Source organism: Asparagus officinalis, chromosome 4, assembly GCF_001876935.1.
Source record: "Asparagus officinalis chromosome 4, Aspof.V1, whole genome shotgun sequence".
NCBI classification, from domain to species: domain Eukaryota; kingdom Viridiplantae; phylum Streptophyta; class Magnoliopsida; order Asparagales; family Asparagaceae; genus Asparagus; species Asparagus officinalis.
The window spans coordinates 16,388,434-16,408,452 of NC_033797.1; the positions used below are offsets into that span (position 1 = coordinate 16,388,434).

At 35.7% G+C, this 20,019-nt stretch overlaps 1 protein-coding gene across 2 annotated transcripts in view; it reads left to right on the forward strand.

Moving 5' to 3' along the window:
• Window positions 4,980-20,019, forward strand: part of LOC109836749 (protein CIA1) — a 23,058-nt gene continuing 8,018 nt past the window's right edge. For both annotated transcript variants that reach the window (XM_020404745.1, XM_020404744.1), the window contains exons 1-9: window positions 4,980-5,237; window positions 5,378-5,533; window positions 6,549-6,695; window positions 6,806-7,024; window positions 7,133-7,197; window positions 13,532-13,597; window positions 13,682-13,756; window positions 15,576-15,638; window positions 17,434-17,503. In XM_020404745.1, coding sequence (XP_020260334.1) covers window positions 5,196-5,237; window positions 5,378-5,533; window positions 6,549-6,695; window positions 6,806-7,024; window positions 7,133-7,197; window positions 13,532-13,597; window positions 13,682-13,756; window positions 15,576-15,638; window positions 17,434-17,503 — 903 coding nt within the window. In that variant the 5' untranslated portion in view covers window positions 4,980-5,195. The remainder of the gene's footprint in view (window positions 5,238-5,377; window positions 5,534-6,548; window positions 6,696-6,805; window positions 7,025-7,132; window positions 7,198-13,531; window positions 13,598-13,681; window positions 13,757-15,575; window positions 15,639-17,433; window positions 17,504-20,019) is intronic.

Genomic DNA, 20,019 nt, shown 5'->3' on the forward strand with positions numbered 1-20,019 from the left:
TAATATTTATCATGTTAACTGTTGTAGTTAGCATGTTAACTCTTGTGTTTAACATGTTAACTGTTATGGTTAACATGTTAACTCTTGTGGATAACATGTTAACTCTTGCGGATATATGTTAACTCTTGTGGATAACATGTTGACTTTTGTGGATAACATGTCAACTCTTGTGGATAACATGTTAACTCTTGTGGCTATATGTTAACTCTTGTGGATAACATGTTAATTCTTATGGATAACATGTTAACTTTTGTGGCTAACATGTTCATTGTTGTGACTAACGGTTATTTTAACATGTTAACTATTGTGGTTAACATGTTAACTATAAGAGCTTAGATGTTAACTAATTATATGAGCTTAGATGTTAACTAACGATGACATAGCAAGCAATAAGTTACAGGGGGTTTTGTGGATAACATGTTAACTCTTGTGGATAACATGTTAACTCTTGTGGATAACATGTTAACTCTTGTGGATAACATGTTAACTCTTGTGGATAACATGTTAACTCTTGTGAAGAAGAAGAATTAGCACATATTCACACTTATGTTAAGTGATCCAGGTGGTTTTAACAACAGCGTGGCTGAGAAACAAGTTTTAACAACAACGTGTTAGATGCTACGTATTATAGTTATCAATTTACGTATTATAGTTCTATTTTAATGTGTTAACGGATTATGTTAACATGCTATGTATTATAGTTAACATGTTAAATGAGAACTATATTAACGTGTATATGACCCGAAATAACAGTTAACAGATAATGGATTACAAATAACAGTTAACGGATAATGAATTATAGTTAACAGTTTACTGAATATAATTATCAATTTACCAATTAAAGTTAACATGCTACGTATTATAGTTAACAAGCGAACTGTGAAAGTTAACATGTTACCAGTGTAACTTAACAAACGAACAAAGAAAGTTAACATGTTTCTGATGATATTTACCAAATAAATTACAAAATGGAACATGTTATCCTGATCTCATGCAAAAAGGAACATGTTACTCAATACAGACTAAAATACTAATATCTATGTATCATCACACTCACACGACACTACTAGAATAAACTTTTCTTTTGGAAAAAAAAGTTAAAAAAGTAACACATAATTATGAGTAATAATTTCAGTCTATTGTATAATTGGCGGTGCATCAAATACATTTGCGGCGCAATGACTTCAAATCAGAGAACTAGAGGAGCGGTGATCTGATCTTCCATAGTCAACGAGACGCTAGCCCTCCCAAAAGTCAATCTATGAGTGGTTGTCTGCTTCTTGATCAGCTAAACTCAACACCGTCTCGTCCATGCCTTCACGACAGAGGAAGAATCACGTCTCCAGACCTTCCGCCGCTACCTCAAAATCCCAACCGCCCACGGGCGCAATGACTTCAAATCAGAGAACTAGAGGAGCGGTGATCTGATCTTCCATAGTCAACGAGACGCTGGCCCTCCAAAAAGTCAATCTATGAGTGGTTGTCTGCTTCTTGATCAGCTAAACTCAACACCGTCTCGTCCATGCCTTCACGACAGAGGAAGAATCACGTCTCCAGACCTTCCGCCGCTACCTCAAAATCCCAACCGCCCACGGCCCACCCCAACCCCGACTACACCCCCTCAGTCTCCTTCCTCGCCTCCCTCGCCTCCTCCCTCCCCTCCCTCCGCATCCAGACCTTGGAGCTCTCCCAATCCAAACCCTTCCTCCTCTCCCTCCCCGGCCTCGACCCCTCCCTCCTCAACTCCCACCTCGACTCCGTCCTCGTCGACCCCCTCCACTGGTCTCACCCCCTTCTCCGCCCACTACGACCCCTCCGTCCCCGAATCCTAAACCCCCAAACTAATCTGTCAATCACCCAAAACAAAGCAAAAAACACAAATTAGAACTCCTAAGATCTCCACCAACCTCATCAAAAACAACCCCACACTCGGCCGCGATCCCCTTAACCAACTCCGACGCCGACGGATAGGCCGCCAGAATCAGATCCCGACCCGCCCAAGGATTTGACAACGGGGAGAGAGTGGAGGGGAGGGGCTGACGTGGCGATGGAGGCGACGGAGATCTGCTCTATCTCGGGGGGGATGGGGCGACGGGGGAGAGAACGGAGCCCTCAAAACTCAAGAGGGGGTAGACAGAGAAGGAGAAGAAGAGGAAGAAGGGTAGCGATGGTGGTGGCGGGGGCTACGACTGAGGATGGAGTCGACGAGGTCGAGGGGAGGCGGAGGTGGCGGCGGTGTTGGAGGTATCCAGCGAGGTTGGAGACGGTGGAAGAGGGGATGAGAGGAGAAGGAGAAGATCTGAAGAAGAAGAAGAAGAAGAAGAAGATGGTAGTTTGGGGTTTTTTGGGAATTAATTCTCTTGGAAATTGTAAAAAGGGCAGAATCACATTAACTTTTCCTTTTCGGGGCTAATACACATGAAAAATAATACAGGGGGCTGGGCCACATTGTATTTTCATTTTTGGGGCCTTGAAGCAATTTTTCCTTACTTTTTTTAGCTGTCAAATACGCCATTAAACATCTTAATCTTAATGTAATAAAAAGAAATATTACAAATATGAGCTGCAGCCTAGAGATATTATTACCATGAAAAGCATAATTATTATTTTACCCTCAAATCATTCTTAAGCCCTCTTAACTTTAATATTATATTTAGTTTTGAAGCGATAATTAAACTACACCCATTGTTTGGTAGTGTAAGGGGTTGTTTTTTTGCTAAGGGGCTGTTTGGTTGTTGTTGGTAAAGTTGTGTATTTATGACACAACTTGGAAAGTTATTGTCCACCTCATCAATTTTACTTTTATACTTTTCTTTGTTTGTTTTTGATTCCATTGGAATCATAAATTGCTTGTTTGGTTTGCAAATGTAACTTTAATTGTTTGTTTGGAAAGTGTAAAAAGTGGTCCCTACTCAAATAATCATATTGGTTGGAATTATTTTTAATTATTTTTTTCCTGACTTTAATGTCAGCTTTCTTCTAAAATCATGTCTTTTTTTATGAAATCACTTTACAAGCCACATCAGCATATGAAATCACTTTACACTATTTTCACAACTACAAACAAACAATTGAAAGTGATGAAAGCTGACATTGAGACCCATTTTTTTACACTTTCCATCCTTTTACATGGTAAAAACATACAGCCAAACAGCCCCTAAGGGGTTGTTTGGTTCGTTTCCTAAAAACCAAGAAAAGGAAAAAAAAAAACATGAAAATCAACAAAATTTGGTTTCCATTATTTTTCACCCTTAGAAATCTCCCACATCAACCAATAATATGGTGACAACTCATCTCATCTCATTTTATTTTTTATTTTTAAAAATAAACTAAACACAAGAAATGGGTCACATCAATCAACTCATCCAACTCACCTCACCTCAACTCATCTCATCTACTACAATCTTTAAAAATTACTCACATCATCCAATAATATGGTGACAACTCATCCTATCTCATTAAAATTTTTCTTTCATCCATTTCCTCTAAAAAAACAAGGAAATTGTTTTTCCTAAGTATGCGTCACATCATCCAATAATATAATGACAACTCATCTCATCTCATCTATTTTCTTAATTTTAAGAATGAACCAAACACAAGAAAAGAACCTAAACAAGGAAAGTCTTTTCCTTATTTTTTTTAGCCATTTTAAGAATGAACCAAACACAAGAAAAGAACCTAAACAAGGAAAGTCTTTTCCTTATTTTTTTTAGCCAACCAAACACAAGAAAAGAACCTCAAAAAGAACCTAAACAAGGAAAGTCTTTTCCTTATTTTTTTTAGCCAACCAAACACAAGAAAAGAACCTCAAAATAAGTTTTCATTAAAAATCACTCACATCATCCAATAATATGACTCTTTTTTACTTCTAAGAAGTAAACCAAACACAAGAAAACATCCAATTATGGAAAATATATTTCTTTTTCTTTACTTTCCATGTTTTTTTAGCGAACCAAACAGCCCCTAAAAAAAATGAGAAAACCCCCCGCTACGTCAGATTTTAAGAAATCCCCTTGCTACGTAGGATTTTGGTTTCAACCGATTTTCAAATCATATGTTTGTTTCATTTTGTGATTTAAAGAAATGAGGGTGCCACATAGGATGACATGTCAGATTTTTAAGAAAAATGTTTTCACACCAAAACCTCTGAAAACACTTGAAAATGTCATTTTAATAGATTTTTAATTACTAAAAACACTGTTGAAATAGTGACCGTGAATAAAACAGATTATTTAATTGCTGAAAACACTGTTACTATTGCGGCTGATTTACATTTTATTCTTTTATGTTCAAACAAATACAACAAATGGAAATCGAAACACTATTACTATTACAGCTAGATTTGTTTCTTATGTGACGTGACAGTGATGTGACAGTGATTTCATTGCGAAACAAACAAAAAAATATGGTAAATGTCTTGAAATCTCTTAAAATGAGTTGAAATGTGAGTTTTCCATTTCTGATTTTTTTTTCCGGAAAACAACCAAAGAACCCCTAAATGTAAAATCTATTTACTTCGGAAATGCTTTAGTTTTGAGTAGAAGCCAAGCGGATGAGTTTTAAACCTGTTTATGGCCAAATATTGACATAACAAAGTCATATTAAGTCCATGTCAATTTTATCCGCCATGACGTAAACTTATTTTGTTTTAGAGTTGTCAAAGAGGACCTAGTCAAGAAAATAAAATACAAATATTTTTTTATGATCACCAATATATTAATTTTAAATTATGTAAATATTATTAACAATTAAAAACATTTAAACTGTCATTTCAATCAAAACCTAGTGTTGATATTAACTACTGTCTGGCAATTAATTTAATCGAGGATAATTTATAAATAGTTATCTTGGTATCAAATATATTCATTTTTCTCCTCTTAAAAATATTTAAGATTCGAGAATATGTATGGAAAAAACATCAAAAATATCGGTGAACCAATAGACAAGGGTGCCCACAGTAACTTTTACCCACAAATTTCCAGCCAATAGTCTTTTCGTGCGAAGCAACACTGTTCAACAGCGCGGTCAAAACCTTTTATTCTCGTCCTTTCTTCCCAATTCTCCACTTTCAGAAACCACAAGATCACAAGGAAAGGAGAAGGAAAAAAAAAAAGGAAAAAAAAACTTAGTTTCCTCAAATTCCCAAATCGGAAACCCTAACCCTAATCACTCATCATTCAGCCCCACTTCGATCTATGGAGATGGACTTTTTAGACGGTAACTTTGACCTAAAAGAGATTCAGCAGCTCGGCCCCACTTCGATCTATGGAGATGGACTTTTTAGACGGTAACTTTGACCTAAAAGAGATTCAGCAGCTCGAAGGGCACACCGATAGGGTTTGGAGCCTTTTTAGACGGTAACTTTGACCTAAAAGAGATTCAGCAGCTCGAAGGGCACACCGATAGGGTTTGGAGCCTCGCTTGGAATCCGGTGACCGGCGCCGGAGTAATCCCGGCGATGCTCGCTTCTTGCAGCGGCGATAAGACCGTAAGGATCTGGGAGCAGAGACCTTCTGGTTCTTGGGCCTGCAAGGTCCGATACACACTCAATTTCCCTAGTTTTTTTTTTTGATTGGGTACTTGATTAGAATTTAGCTTTGTTATGAAAATGAGTTCGCGTTTTCATTTTGAAATTTGAATCTTTAACCAAAACTTATAAGTTTCAAAATTTGAACAAAAATTACGGGCATCTAAACTATTTATATCTCCATGGCTTGAATGAATGCATGCTACGGTCCAAGTACATTTATTACCGAGGTGATTTATCTTGGAAATGGTTAATATACTTGTTTCTCTTACCCTTTTTAAGTTTTAAGTGAGAAAATGAATTTAGTGGGTGTCACAAATCATAATTTATTACAATATGCCAATAACATTGTAATACTATACTATGTCCAGTGCATCGCACGGGTAACAAACAGTTTATAATAATTTTTGTGCACGCCCAGCATCTGCTTGAAGGTATGCAATATGAGATAATGTCATTTCTTCTGAGTTCCAAAGTTGAAATTCATGAGTGGGTCAACGTGGTACCCAAACATTTATTTTATATGTGAAAAATTAATGAGGTAACAACGTTTGAGAAAAACCTAAGTTAGTCTTTAGAACATATAGCTGTTCTGATCAATTTTACTGTCATTTCTGATTTTATTAATACCTGCTTTTAGTAGAATTGCCTGTTAACGGTGTATATTTTTCTTATCCATTTTTAAGACATTATTTTATAGAAAAGCTTCAAATGACATACATTTTGATCCCTTATTGTTTTTAGAACCTTTTTGTGGTGAAAGATGTATATTTGTCAATGTCTTAATTGGAAGTATGACCTGCCAATATTCTTTCAAAAGCTTACTTTTTGTGGTGAAAGATGTATATTTGTCAATGTCTTAATTGGAAGTATGACCTGCCAATATTCTACTTTTCAAAAGCTTACTTTGTCTATAGTACTGGGTTTCAAGAAGATCATGTTTCCAAGTGCCTTTCTGAGTGATCCTAAGTTAATTATATGTCATTGTTTTTCTTCACAATAGTTGGATTTTAAAATGTAGGCTATCTTGGAAGATACTCACAATCGAACGGTTAGATCTTGTGCTTGGTCACCTGATGGAAAATTGTTGGCCACTGCAAGTTTTGATGCCACAACTGCTATATGGGAGCATGTGGGTGGCGATTATGATTGCATAGCTACATTGGAGGTATAAATTTGAGCCACTCTTTTTTGCAGTTCTGTAATCAACTTGCTTTCAGCTCTGTTAGATATAACAATAATCACAACAAATATGAAAGTATTGGCTTCCTTTGATAGGGCCATGAAAATGAGGTCAAAAGCGTATCTTGGAGTGCTTCTGGGTCTTTGCTTGCCACATGCGGTAGAGATAAATCTGTATGGATCTGGGAAATGCAACCTGGTAATGAGTTTGAATGCGTATCTGTGTTGCAAGGTCACACTCAGGATGTCAAGATGGTTCAATGGCATCCGTTTTATGATGTTCTTGTTTCTGTCAGCTATGACAACACTATTAAGGTTTGACATTGTTTCATCTTATTCTCCTTATTCTTGAATTACGACTTGTCAAGATTATATTACTCAATTCTCTGTTGACTGGTGTAAGATGTTATTGGTGTGTGCCAGGTGTGGGCAGAAGAAGGTGATAGTGATGATTGGCATTGTGTGCGAACATTAGGGGAAGCTAACAGGTTAGTATATTTGACATGTTTATCTAGTTTTTATGCTCTAAGGGCTATTCTGTTATTGCATTGCTGTCCAACATAAAAGCAAAACTTGTACAAAACAGTTTAAGTTATTAAACAAGATAAAAACCCTCATTTCATTGCTTCAGAACTTAATAACTTCAAACTGACATAGGCTGCAACCAGTTATTGGTGGAGTTATTTCCTTTAGCACCTTTGGTAGTTAATACAATGCTCAGCTAGGAAGCATCATATGGGTATCAAGTTCTTATATCCGTGTGGGATCATTTCAGGTGCATATACATGCCTGACACTGTCTAGATTGTTACAACCCACTCGATGCTTAAGTTTGATATTAATAGGTCTGGCAGCTATCTGGGTTCGAACAGGAGATGGTTTTGAACCAGATGCATGCTAACACATTGTTGGGGAAAAATTGTACAGCACAAGATTTCCCTATCACCAGATTAGCAGTAAAGTGAAAGAATAAAGCGGAATAACAACACACATATTTAACGTGGTTCGGCACAAAATTACCTACGTCCACGGGCTGCTGCAGATCTTTCACTAAGGGGAGAAAATTTACAAGTGTTTTTATACACAACTCACAGGAAAAATATCTCTAGAATTTTTTTCACAAAATCACTCTATGATTTTGCCTCTCTTCTTAAGAACACTGAGAAGGATTGGATACACTGATTGAGGATATCCATTATGGAGAGAGTATGAGTGTTTTTAGCCTGCTTATACCCCCTCCTTTTTTCTTCCTTCCCTTTTTGACTCTTGCTCCCTGTCATTTTTTCTTTTTTCCTTATTTTCTTTTTGACACTTGCTCCCTTACCTTTCGCCTTTCGGTAAGCTGTCTTTGTTGACAAGAGCAGCCACTAATCTTGACAATCTCCTACTTGAAGATTGATTTAATCTGTCTTCACATCTCGATCTATGCAACAATTCTTCCCCTGTCTTGATACTATTACAGGCCAACTGAAGGTGAACACAGTTTCAGTTTGTCAGTAGTCAACGTCTTTATCAACATGTCTGTCGGATTTTAAGCTCCACTGATCTTTTCAAGTTTTAAAATTTTATCTTTCAAAAGTGACCGGATAAAGTGATACCGCACTTGTATGTGTTTCGTTCTGGAATAAAAAGACAGATTCTTTGCTAGATGAATAGCACTTTGACTATTAAGACATTGTCTTATTGTTTCTTGCCTAATTCATCCAGGAAACTTTGAAGCCAAACCATTTCTTTGCTGGCCTCTGTAACGACGACATATTTTGCTTCAGCTGTGGAGAGAGCAACTATCTTCTATAGTTGACCCAATTCACTGCAGTACCTCCTAGAATATAGACATATCATAGTAGTGCTCTTTCTAATATCAACATTTCCTGTTAAATCAACATCCACATAATCTGTTAGTATTGTATCTTCACCTTTAAAATAAAGTGCTTTACCTATAGTACCCCGTAGATATCTGAGGATCCATTTGACTGTTTCCTAGTGTACCTTACCCGGATTATTTATGTACCTGCTAACAACTCCCACTGCTTGAGCAATATCTAGTCTTGTACAAATCATGATATACATCAGACTTCCAATTGCTGAGGCGTACGGGGCCGTCGCTATGTGTGTATGTTCTTCCTCTGTCTTCGGTGACTGCTTTTTGGAAAGTCTAAAATGAACATCTAAAGGTATATTCACTAGTTTAGCATCTTGTATATTGAACCCGGAGAGTACTTTGTTGATGTACTCGGCTTGTGATAACATCAAAGTCCTAGATTTCGTCTCTCTTGATCCTCATTCTCAGAATCTGCTTTGTAGCGCTAAGATCTTTTATTACGAACCTAGAGAGTACTTTGACAATTTTTACTTAAAATTTATAATCTCTTGCAGATCTGAACCTGCAACAAGCATGTCATCAACGTATAATAATAAAATAATAAAGCTATTATCAAATCTTTTGAGATAGCAACAATAATCTGCTTGACATCTAGTGAAACCGTTGCTGTCCATAAAACTGTCAAACTTCTTGTACCACTGTCTGAAAGCTTGTTTTAATCCATACAAGCTCTTCTTCAAACGACATACTAGATTTTTCTTGCCTGTCTTTATGAAGCCTTCTGGTTGCTTCATATAGATCTCCTCCTTCAAATCGCCATGAAGGAAAGCTATTTTTACATCTAACTGCTCAAGATGTAAATTCTCAGCAACTATAATTTTCAACATCAGTCTGATTGTAGTAAGTTTCTGGAGAGAATTTTATTATAGTCAATACCTTTTTTTTTTGCTAAAAACCATTGACAACCAATCTTGCCTTATAGCGCTTGTTTCCATCATGCTCTTTTTTGATTCTGTAAATCCACTTGTTATGAAGAGCTTTCTTACCTGGTGGTAATTCAGCTAAGTCCCACGTCTGATTTGATATAAGCGAGTCTATCTCATCTTGCATAGCAGATCCTCCACCTGCATTGTTTCATCATAACACTCCGGTTCATCATTGTCAGTCATCAACAAGTAGTGCAAAGAAGGTGAATAACGCTGGATTGACTTAGGAATTCTGGAGGAGCGTCTCATTTTTGGCGTGCTTGGTTCTTCTTGAACTACTTTAAGACTAGTCTGAACATCATTTTCAGAAATCTCCTCAAATTCAGTAAATTTCTTTATTTCAACTTTTGTACTGGAGCTACTTGATTCTGCAGTTGATTTGTCTTTTTACATCATATTTTTATTGAATATGACATCTTTGCTTCTGATGATCTTCCGATTTTTATAATCCCAAAATCGGTAACCAAACTCATCATCACCATAACCAATAAAAACACATTTGTTAGATTTGATATTAAGTTTATTTCTTTCAGCAAAATTTATGTGTACATAAGAGATGCAATTAAAAACTCTTAAATGTGAAAGGTTTACCTCTTTTCTGCTCCAAGCTTCTTCTTGTATTCCACCGTCCAAGGGAATTGAGGGTCCGCGGTTGATTAGGTAAGTTGCGGTATTGATAGCTTTAGCCCATAGGAACTTGTGCAAGCCGACATGTATCCTCATGTTTTTGGCTCGTTTATTTAAAGTTCTGTTCATGCGTTCCGTTACGCCATTCTGCTGTGGTGTCATAGGAACTGTTTTTTCCATCTTGATCCCGTTGTTTACGCAAAATTCTTTGAAGCTACTGTCTTTATACTCTCCTTCATTGTCTGACCTTAACCGCTTTATCTTCAAACCAGTTTTATTTTACACTATGGCCTTTAATTTTCTAAAGGTATCAAAGTCTTCTGATTTTTTTTCCAGAAAATAGATCTATACCTTGTAGAATCATCAATGAATATGACATGGTACAGTAAGCCTACAGGAGATGGAACTGGAGATGGCCCCCATACATCAATATGAACCAATCCTAATTTTTCTGTCTTGGGTGTCTTGCTAATCTTTGCAAAGTGATTTTTTCTGTTTGTCAAAGATGCAATCCTCGCATAGACCGACATCTACATTCTTCAGATCCGACAGCTTTCCTTTTGACTAAAGTGTCTTTATCCCTTTCTCGTTATATGGCCAAACCTTTGGTACCATAGGTTTGATTTTTCATCTGCATCTATTACTGTAATAATATTCTCTAAGTTATGGGTTACATAGATAGTACCGGTTTTCTTACCTCGAGCAATGACGAGTGTTTCTTTGGTAATCTTCCATTCATGACCTGAGAAGGTTGTACAGTAACCCTCTCCATCAAGCTGTCGCATAGGATCAAATTCTTTTTAAGGGCAGGAATATGTTTCACTCATTGCAGTTTTTATGTGGTCTGATTTGACAATTTTAATCGGATGTATTCATTGCCAACGATCTTTTAAGTTTCATCATTTGTTAGATGTATCTTTCCGAAATCACTGCTGACGTAGTTCTTCATGATTTCTTGGCATGGGGTGGCATGGAAGGATGCCCCTGAATCAAGAATCCATGATTCAATCGGATTGTTGACGCTTAGAATAATAGCATCACCTCCTTCCTTGGTCACGTTGGCAGACTCCTATGCGTCGGTATTTTTCTTCGGTGTCCGACACTCCCGCTTGAAATGACCCTTCTTGCCATAATTATAGCAGTTAAAATCTTTTTTTCCCGATATAGATTTCCTCCATCTAGATTTTGATCTGTCACGATTTGAACTTCTTTCTAAAGTTATTCCCCTAGACTCCGTATGTAAGGCTGAGGAGGTTGATGCTTCATCTGATTCTCTCCGTCGAATTTCTTTACTGAGAACCAGATCACGAACATCATTAAATTTTAACTTATTGCTTCCCGACGAGCTACTCACAGCTATGACAGTAGCATTCTAACTTTCTGGTAGAGAAGACAAAAGTATCAATGATCGTACTTCTTCATCAAACTCAATTCTAACTGAACTCAACTGGGTTGTGATTGTATTGAGTTCATTAAGATGTTGAGTTACCGATGCGCCTTCTGTCATCCGCAAATTGAACAGTCGCCTCATCAAGTGAACTTTGTTTGAGGCAGAGGGCTTCTCATACATGCTGTAGAGAGCCGCGATAAGACCCGACGTGGTCTTTTTCTTTGCTATGTTTAAAGACACATTGCGGGATAACGTCAATCGGATAACTCCAAGGGCTTGTCTGTCGAGAAGAGCTTACTCTTCATCCTTCATGTCATCTGAATTATTTCCTAAGAGAGGTTGACAACTTCTTCTGATACAGATAATCTTCGATCTGCATCTTCCAAAAGCCAAAGTCCGTACCATCAAACTTCTCAATTTTTACATTCCCTTTGTCTGCAGTCATCGCTCCCACTCGAATCTGGCACACTCTGGATCATTTCTGATTGTTTCTGCGAACCACCGTGTATTAGAACACTGCTGTCGACGAACCAGTATCGCCGACAAATTTTACTATTCACAAACTTTACTATTCATGTGAATAGTAATCTTATAGAAAATTGACAAACATTACAACCAGAGCTCTGATACCATTTATTGGGAAAAAATTGTATAACACAAGATTTTCCTATCACCAGATTAGCAGGAAAGCGAAAGCATAAAGCGGAATAACAACACACAAATTTAACGTGGTTCGGCACAAAATTGACTACGTTTACGAGCTGCTGCAGATCGATCTTTCACTAAGGGGAGAAAATTTACAAGTGTTTTTACACAACTCACAAGAAAAATATCTATAGAATTTTTCTTTACAAAATCACTCTCTGATTTTGCCTCTCTTCTAAAGAACACTCAGAAGGATTGAATACACTGATTGATGATATTTATTATGGAGAGAGCAGAGGGGTTTTTATAGCCTGCGTATACCCCCTTCCTTTTTTTCTTCCTTTCCTTTTTAACTCTTGTGCCCTGCCATTTTTTCTTTCTTCCTTTTTTTCTTTTTGACACTTGCTTCCTTACCTTTTGGTGGTTGTCTTTGTTGACAAGAGCAGAACCAATCTTGACACACATAGCTTAAAAATTCTTGAAAACCCTCTCCCTAATGTCCCATATCCTTAATTTACCATCTCCCATTCCTCTCCTTTCAAAACCCATTCTAGACGGTGGACACAAGATCACCTTAGCAAGATCTCATCAGCAGTAGTTCATTGACAACATCTTATCATCGGTCGGAGGGGGTGTTCATCAAGGCTTTATTTAGGCTCAAAATAGGAAATTGTTAGTAATTTTTAGGGCTTTATTTAGGCTCAAAATAGGAAATTGTTAGTAATTTTTAGGGCTTTATTTAGGCTCAAAATAGGAAATTGTTAGTAATTTTTAGGGTTTCTAATTTGGCATTTAATTAGGGACTAAATTGGAGGTATTGATATCAATTAGCAATTTGATATTGATATGCAATTTAATTGTTTTTCTTGAGGACATTGCTTTGCAGTTTAACATCTAACTAATGGAATTTATTTTGCGGTTTTAAGGCGGATTTAATTGGGCTGTGAATGATTTTTTGTGCTTTTGTAGGCGTTGGGGATTCATTTTCTCAGTGGAGTTTTAGTTAACTATTAGATTGAAACCCCGGGTGGGGTGGGGTGGGGTGGGGTGGGGGGGGGGGGGCTACCTGTGGATTCATGTTTCAGCTTGAATTGAGGATTCGTTTTCTAAATGATTTCTGGGCCTAGATCTTTGTAATAACGTTTTTTAGTAGATGAGCATAGTACACTATATTCATGTGCGAGTTAGTGTGCACATGCATGCCCACAAATGTGCAGACACGTGCACAGAAATGGCCAAAGTGATTTACTACTAATATTATAGAACGTAAACTTTCTAGCCTTCAAAGTTATTACTTCACAGATTTCACATTATCTTTAACATTTTTTCTTTTCTTCCTTTTTTGCGTCTCAGTGGTCATTCATCAACAGTTTGGGCATTGTCCTTCGACTCTCGTGGAGATAGAATGGTTACATGCAGGTTTGTACTTCTAAGGAAAAAAGAATATCTACAGAAGTTTTTATATATGAATAATGGTAGATTCGTTATGGTTAATTTCTGCAGTGATGACCTTACATTGAAGATTTGGGACACTAGCAATGACCCATCTCAGACGGTTGGTGATAATGATCGGCCGTGGTAAGTTACTTTTGCTAATAGTGGCATGTGAGATTACTTTTCTATATGCCAGGACCCTTGAAATGTATTTTGGATGGTTTTTTTTAAACCAGTTTTTTCATGCAACAGCATCATGATATACATAATTATGAGACTTGCATTCTTAGGGAAACCGGAAAGATTCTTATTTGCATAAGGCTCCAAGGAATTTTTCCGTTCTTGGTGATCCTAGAGCTTAAGGATCTGGAAGCTTAATTGAAAACTTACAGTTAATTAGTGGTGAGCTTAGTACTGTCATTTTTATTTCACTCTGCCTTCTACTGCAGGACATGGCATTATAAAGTGTTAGTGTTAACTGAAGGAGAAAAGGAAATTTGACTAGTCGGGCATGGTAATCTCAATGTTTGTAACAATTCTATTTTGGAAGTAATAACATGTATAATTAGGAAAACATTACTTTTATAGCAAGCCTCAAAGAAATCAATTATCTTAACTATGAACTAGTACTTTGGCCCTACAATTCCACAGGAAAAGAAAGAGGGTAAAATTGCATTTATCCTGCTAATTTTAAACTAAGTAACACATATGCCCTCTATAGCTTCTTCCAACACTTTTCCCTTCCAATAACTTCATTAGGATTTGACCTCGTCCCCTCACCCATAAGCATATACTTCTTTGAGCGTCAATTTCCATTCACATCATACTGCATGTGTATGATATATGTAGTTCCAAGAAAATGCAAAACACTGAAGAACGACCGATGAGCATTTTTTATGTTATTTTAAAATGAGTCCTTGTAAATGCTATACTACATGCTGGTCTAGCTATTATGAAAGTACCTACTTCTTTCTTTGTTTACTGGCTGTGTTACAGAAAGCACCCGTTTTGTATTCATATGAACCTGAAGTGAATACTTCTGGTTTCCACTTAAACTTTACAATTCTAGGTGTTCCTCCTCTTGATTTTTAAGCCAAGGCTTTTTCTTTAGCTTTCAACAAGCCAAAGGATTGGCCTATTTGGACAGGCTTTTCCTGGTAGAACTACCAAGGATTAGAATCCCCCAAATTCACCCAGTACTCTGGAATAGAAAATTAATGCACTGACACCATTTTTAGATTCTAACATCTATTGTGGGCTACATATACTATCTATTTTTTATTTTTTATTTTTTTTATTTTTTGCATTGTACGTTGCATGTAAATTGGCATTAAATTGGTTGCAAATGTGACCTATAATGAAATTGCAAAAATAAACCAGAGAATTTCATTCGTATTATCCAATCCTTCTGAGCAAATGGTTATATTTCGCCATATAAATTTCTATCTTTTCTAATTTTTCTTCCTTCAAGGATGATATGTTCGGGGTTGGTCAGCTGTAAGTTTTCATTTTTGCTAGTTGTGTTAGTGGATGTAAACTGTTCTGGACACGTATTCTAGGGAGATTTATACCTATAGATATAAGATTAAGCACTTATTGAACTAACCATCAGATTATTGTTGAAGTATGTTGTAGTTTCCTTAATAGAAGGACTGAATTATATTCTCTTTTTGGCGGATATGCTTCAACTGAAATGAAATTTGTGGTCCGTTTCTTTGGTTGTTATGCGGGAATGTTAAGACTTCAGAGTGTTTTCTTCTAACTACACAAGCACAGGGGTTTGGTTTTTTTATACTGCAGCATAACTACCATACTGATTACTTTCATTAACGTGTTGATGGATATTGTTTTTGCATATAAATGTTTTGTTGATCACGTTGAGAACATAATTTTAACATTTGAAGTACTTAATCTGTGTTTTCTCTTTTTCATTTTTGTTAACAATTTCTTCTGATTGTTTCAGGAGTCATTTATGTACTCTATCTGGATATCATGATAGGACTGTATTTTCAGTTCATTGGTCAAGGTATGAAATGATGTCTTTTATAGTTGACCTAACCGTTTCAGTGGCAACAGGTCAATTGTGAATTGTATAACTTTCAGTGCGGTCTCATGGTTCTTGCATTCTTCTTTTTCGACAATTTGTTCTTTCTATAAATGGATGGACTCATGATTATTGTTTTTAACCATCAATGGTTTAGATCCACTGGTTAATTACTTACTATATGGATAGTACTAGCTGAATGTATGACATGCTCAGTCTTTATAGTTCCAATTGCTGAGAAAATGGTCTAAATAAGTGCATGTGTGCTGTTCACCCTGCCCGTCGTGAGATTGCTCTCTTCATTACAAGTGCCGATCACAGATCTGGATCTGATACTGTTCTAACAAATATTTATGTCCAGTGTCCTTTTATAGTGCCGAACTACCTGAAAAATCCAAATATTGACAAATAAGCATAGAGCACTAGTGTTATTTAATTTGACACAATCCTCTGTAAAATTTTAATCCAGTTTGTGCTTTCCCACTTGTTATGTCTTCTTGATTTAGATCAGGATGACTGGCAATTCAGTAATTAACGGAAGATCAGTAACAGTAAGTGAGTGATGACCACTACATGATATTTTGCTTGATCAGTTACCATTCTCTATTTAGACTTTCTCAGACCCTTCAAGACTTAGTTTGGTGGATTTAAATTTAGCAATTATTTATATTGACTAGGAACTCATCATGTTCCAGTCTTATTTTTAGTATATTAAATTATTGGCTCGAGTATCACACACTTGCTTATAATCATAGATGTTAAGCGATGCTAGGTCCTATTATCCTAATCCGTAACTTTTGTGTCGTCAAATGTCCTTCATTCGTTCTCATGCACACATGAATATGCTCTTAATCATAAAAATCCTCGTGCAAATGCATCCATATATGCCAGGACCCTGATTACTGCTCTGATTAAGCCTGCCTCTTTAGTACTGTTCAGAATAATACACCTCATTTCATCTGGTGCAATGCCATGTACCAAAGTACATCATGAATCTAGTAATGTGGGTACCGAGACACGAGTCCTAATGTATTCTGCATAATTGTGTATAATGTTGTATTGAAGGTGATTTTATGTATGTTTTATGTTCTAGTGTAGAACAGTCCTAATGTATTCTGCATAATTATTTGAAATATTGCGGTTGAAGGTGATGTTATATCAGGTTCCTTGTTTTAATGTAGTAGGTGATGTTATATTAGGTTCCTTGTTTTAATGTAGTACAGAAATTAAGTGTTAACCCATTTCGCTCTCAAATCGCTTATCATAATAATATCTGCACAGTATTCACGGTTGATCGTTGAGAATATTGTTCCATCACTGTTTGTACTGTCTGTCATCAACTAAGCCAACAGAAACAAAAGTAACAAATTCAGGATGGTAAAGGATCTGGGGGTGCTAGTTAAACTTTGTTAAACAAAAGGCAACACTATTTGTATCCACTACGTTGTGCTCCTAAATTAGGCTACTGATGGGAAAATCCACAAACATTGATCGTTCGAAGTCATCTGGAGAAAATAGAAGTTTCTATAATTTTTTGGATAAATACAACTATATTTCATAACCTTAACCTGTTGACAAACAATGCTTGAAATGATCTAGTTGATAATATGATAATAGTGTTATTGATTTTCAATCAACATAGGCGAATTTACCAGATATGCTTAGATTTTAAACTGTTGTTGGATGTGGGTAATCAGCCTTAATTTACTGAGGGAATGCCGGTTGTTGATTGCACATTGTAAGAAGGAATTCACTGTTTTCATTTCTTAATCTGTAGGGAGGGTGTAATTGCCAGTGGAGCAGCTGATGATGCTATTCGTCTTTTTGTTGAGAGCAAAGACTATTCGGTACTATTCATCTCACTTGTTAAGTTCATATTTTATATACTGATTACACAGAGAAAGGTAAATTGATTTAGGTGATGTTTTCTTTTCCTTTTGAATCCTTTGGGTTGAATACTTTAATTTTTAATGTTATGTTTCTATAGATCAAATGAGAAATCAGTTTTCGTTAAATAAGCATTTTTTTGTAAAAATGACAAAGAACGCATAAACATAGGACATATGAAGGAACAGTATGGCCTTGAATTGTGGCTTATATTTTTTTATTATATGGTCTATAAAATACGTATCCTTCATGATTTTAAGATATCTTTGCTTATTATATGCTAGACATTTGAGATATCAGACACTATATCTCTTGGTCTGTAATTTTCATTTTGTATAAGATATCATGTTTACTTAATTTCTTCTGAACATTATATTTTACGCTTTGTCATTCACATGCAGATGCATGTTGAACATGCCTGAAAAGCCTATCTTTACTGGCTGTTGTAAATGTTCAAATCTTCCTCTGTGGATTGAGATTTTATAGATGATTAGGGAATGGTTTCTGTGTTTCCTTATGTCCACTCCACTTATCATTTTAAAAGTTCATAAAACAACTTGTCCGTGTAAATTATCAACCATGTTTCGCTAAAGAGAAAATAATAAAATATTGTAGAACCCTTGAATGCATGAGTTATAAGACCCAACTACAAAGAACATAATAGAGTATGTACGATGAAAGCAATCCGCTTGTTCTCTCCCTCTTTCTCTCTCTCACATAGACCCAAATACAAGAACATATCAGAGTATCCCTCCTCCATATATAATGAGAAATTAGCGAACTACTCCTAAAGGCACATAACAATGCCACCTAAACGCACAAATAATGCCGTATGTCATATCTCTATTTCTATATTCGCCTAAGAATTCTCATGAGATTAAATCTATCCATAATTAGAAATTCTAATCGTAGTCAAATATTTGGTGATACTAATTAAAACATGACTATCCATAATAAAAAATTCTAATATGTCATAAAGATCCTCCTATTAACCGTGCCTTTATGTGCCTGGAATTCATAAGTGCATTTTGCACAAAACACCCCAACTTCCATATTTTCCAAATGGACCCCTCTAGCATATATGTGTACATATATAATTAAGTTTTCAATCTCATACAATACTCTCAATCACTCAAAGACCCTACCCATACTCCTTACATGCATCGCCCAAACTTATAAGTGCAGTTTTGCACTTAAGCCCCTCATACTTCCAGTTTTGTATAACATCCGCTATTGACTTTATAAATGATGAAATGCACCAAGGCCAATATTATCTATATATCACTTAAAAAAATAAATTCTAATTGTAATCAAATATTTGATAATCCTAATCAAAATATAATTATCCCTATTAAAAAGTCAAATGATAATATTCTTAATTCTCTTTTCTTTTTTCTATAGAAAACAAATTGAACACTACCCCTTGAAAAATCTAGAAATTACAAATACCTAAAAATACAAAAAAAACAAAAACAAACAAACATCCCTCTAAAAAATATGAAATTACAAACAAATACTTAAAAATCTAAAAGTTAATAACAACTCCTTTAAAATTTCAACAAGTACACACTACCTCCTTGAAAATTCCGAAAACTACAAACAAATACTGAAAAATACACAAATTACAAATAATACCTTTAAAAATATGAAAATTACAAACAATCACCTGAAAACTTTAAATATTAGATTAGCTCCCTGCAAAAGTCGAGAAATTACAAATGACCCCTTTTATACCTGGAAATTGTAAACAACCTCTTGAAAATTTTGACAATTATATATGAAAGTTATAAACAACTGTTATTGCGTTTTTAGCTGAAAGTTATTGGGGGTTAATTCACAAAAACTAAAAACTTATTGTGCAGTATTTGCCAAAATTTATTGGCAATTTAGGTTATTTGACCGCACATGAAATAACAATGTTAATTTGATAATTTTCTGCCAAACCTTTTTTGGGGTTTAGTGAGAGTTTTAAAGGTAATAAGGGTTTAGTGTCAAATACTCAACTTCTTGGGGGTTAATTACCCATATGTCATTTTTTGTTATAGAGATGGTAGATTAGTTGCTACATGTGAAAACCCAATAAATTAGTGGTTACCACTTTGACAATGTACCTTAGATTGTTGAATTAAGATGAGACTGACATCCTAAATGGATAGGATAATTAACTAAAAGGTTTCATAAGTAAAGAAATATGGATCTATTATTTTGTGAGCGAAAAAATTTAAAGAACAAACTGAACTACATAAAAGGGTGGACATGGAAAAAGTGGTTTGAATCCCCCTTGTTAAGTTAAATATTGGGTATTGGGTTAATGGACTGTTACCCGTTAACCTTAACCCTATTTGTATGGCTATATATATCTCTCTTGTTATTCTCAATAAACTATTAGGGTTTTCTCTATTCTCTACATGGTATCAGAGCATGAAACCCTAGCCGTCATAAATCTTCATTCAAAAAAAAAAAAAAACAGTACAGC